This window comes from Penaeus monodon, chromosome 30, assembly GCF_015228065.2.
Source record: "Penaeus monodon isolate SGIC_2016 chromosome 30, NSTDA_Pmon_1, whole genome shotgun sequence".
In the NCBI taxonomy this organism is placed as follows: domain Eukaryota; kingdom Metazoa; phylum Arthropoda; class Malacostraca; order Decapoda; family Penaeidae; genus Penaeus; species Penaeus monodon.
Window position 1 is genome coordinate 4,486,149 of NC_051415.1, and position 724 is coordinate 4,486,872.

General features: G+C 37.2%; 1 protein-coding gene across 2 annotated transcripts in view; it reads right to left on the reverse strand.

Moving 5' to 3' along the window:
- LOC119592479 (LIM domain kinase 1-like) overlaps positions 1–724 on the reverse strand; it is a 23,518-nt gene that overhangs the window by 7,718 nt on the left and 15,076 nt on the right. For both annotated transcript variants that reach the window (XM_037941308.1, XM_037941309.1), the window contains 2 exons: positions 492–618; positions 68–203 (listed from right to left, as the gene is read on the reverse strand). In XM_037941308.1, coding sequence (XP_037797236.1) covers positions 68–203; positions 492–618 — 263 coding nt within the window. The remainder of the gene's footprint in view (positions 1–67; positions 204–491; positions 619–724) is intronic.

Here is a 724-nt window from a genome sequence, read left to right on the forward strand (position 1 = left end):
TTCATAAGTAACTTAAATATATTCTGTACATCTCTTTTAATATACTGAAATGTGGAAATAATCTCACCTGTCCAAAAAAGCCTTTACCAAGGAGTTCTCCCTGAGTGAGATCAGATGCGCGGAAGATACGGTGATTCTTTGGCTCGACACGGAACGACTTTGTCCTGCTAAGGTCATAGTAACCACTTTCCCGAGGACAGTCACTAGAAATCACAGTATGAATTTAGGAAACAAACACAAAAATACACAAATTACAATGAATGATATCAGAAAATTTTTGCATATTCTAGCTATTCAAACCAATTCTGAAAACATCCTATATAACTCCAATCAGAAGTAAATAAAGGTAAATACAAACACAAAAAATCTCTCAAAAGAGTAAGAGATACAGCATTAACAAAGATATGCAAAATAACAACACAATGGATACAGAATTCACAATAAATGCCAAATAGAGCAAAACCCTAACCCTAAGTCTCTCTGATACTCACTTGTCTAACAACTTTGGAAGTGATGAGGCTCGTTCCTTGCACCCTCTGCCTCGCCTTAGCTGACGACTTCTCTGTGTGCCAGAAACATATCCTTCATCTCTTCTCTTGCATAATCTCTCCCGCAGCCCTATTCAGGAGTCGAACAAGGAAAACTTCAGTACAGGATTCACATATAGTATACGTAGCATACATCTGTATATAAATTCTCAGTACCACTGAACAGCACATTAATC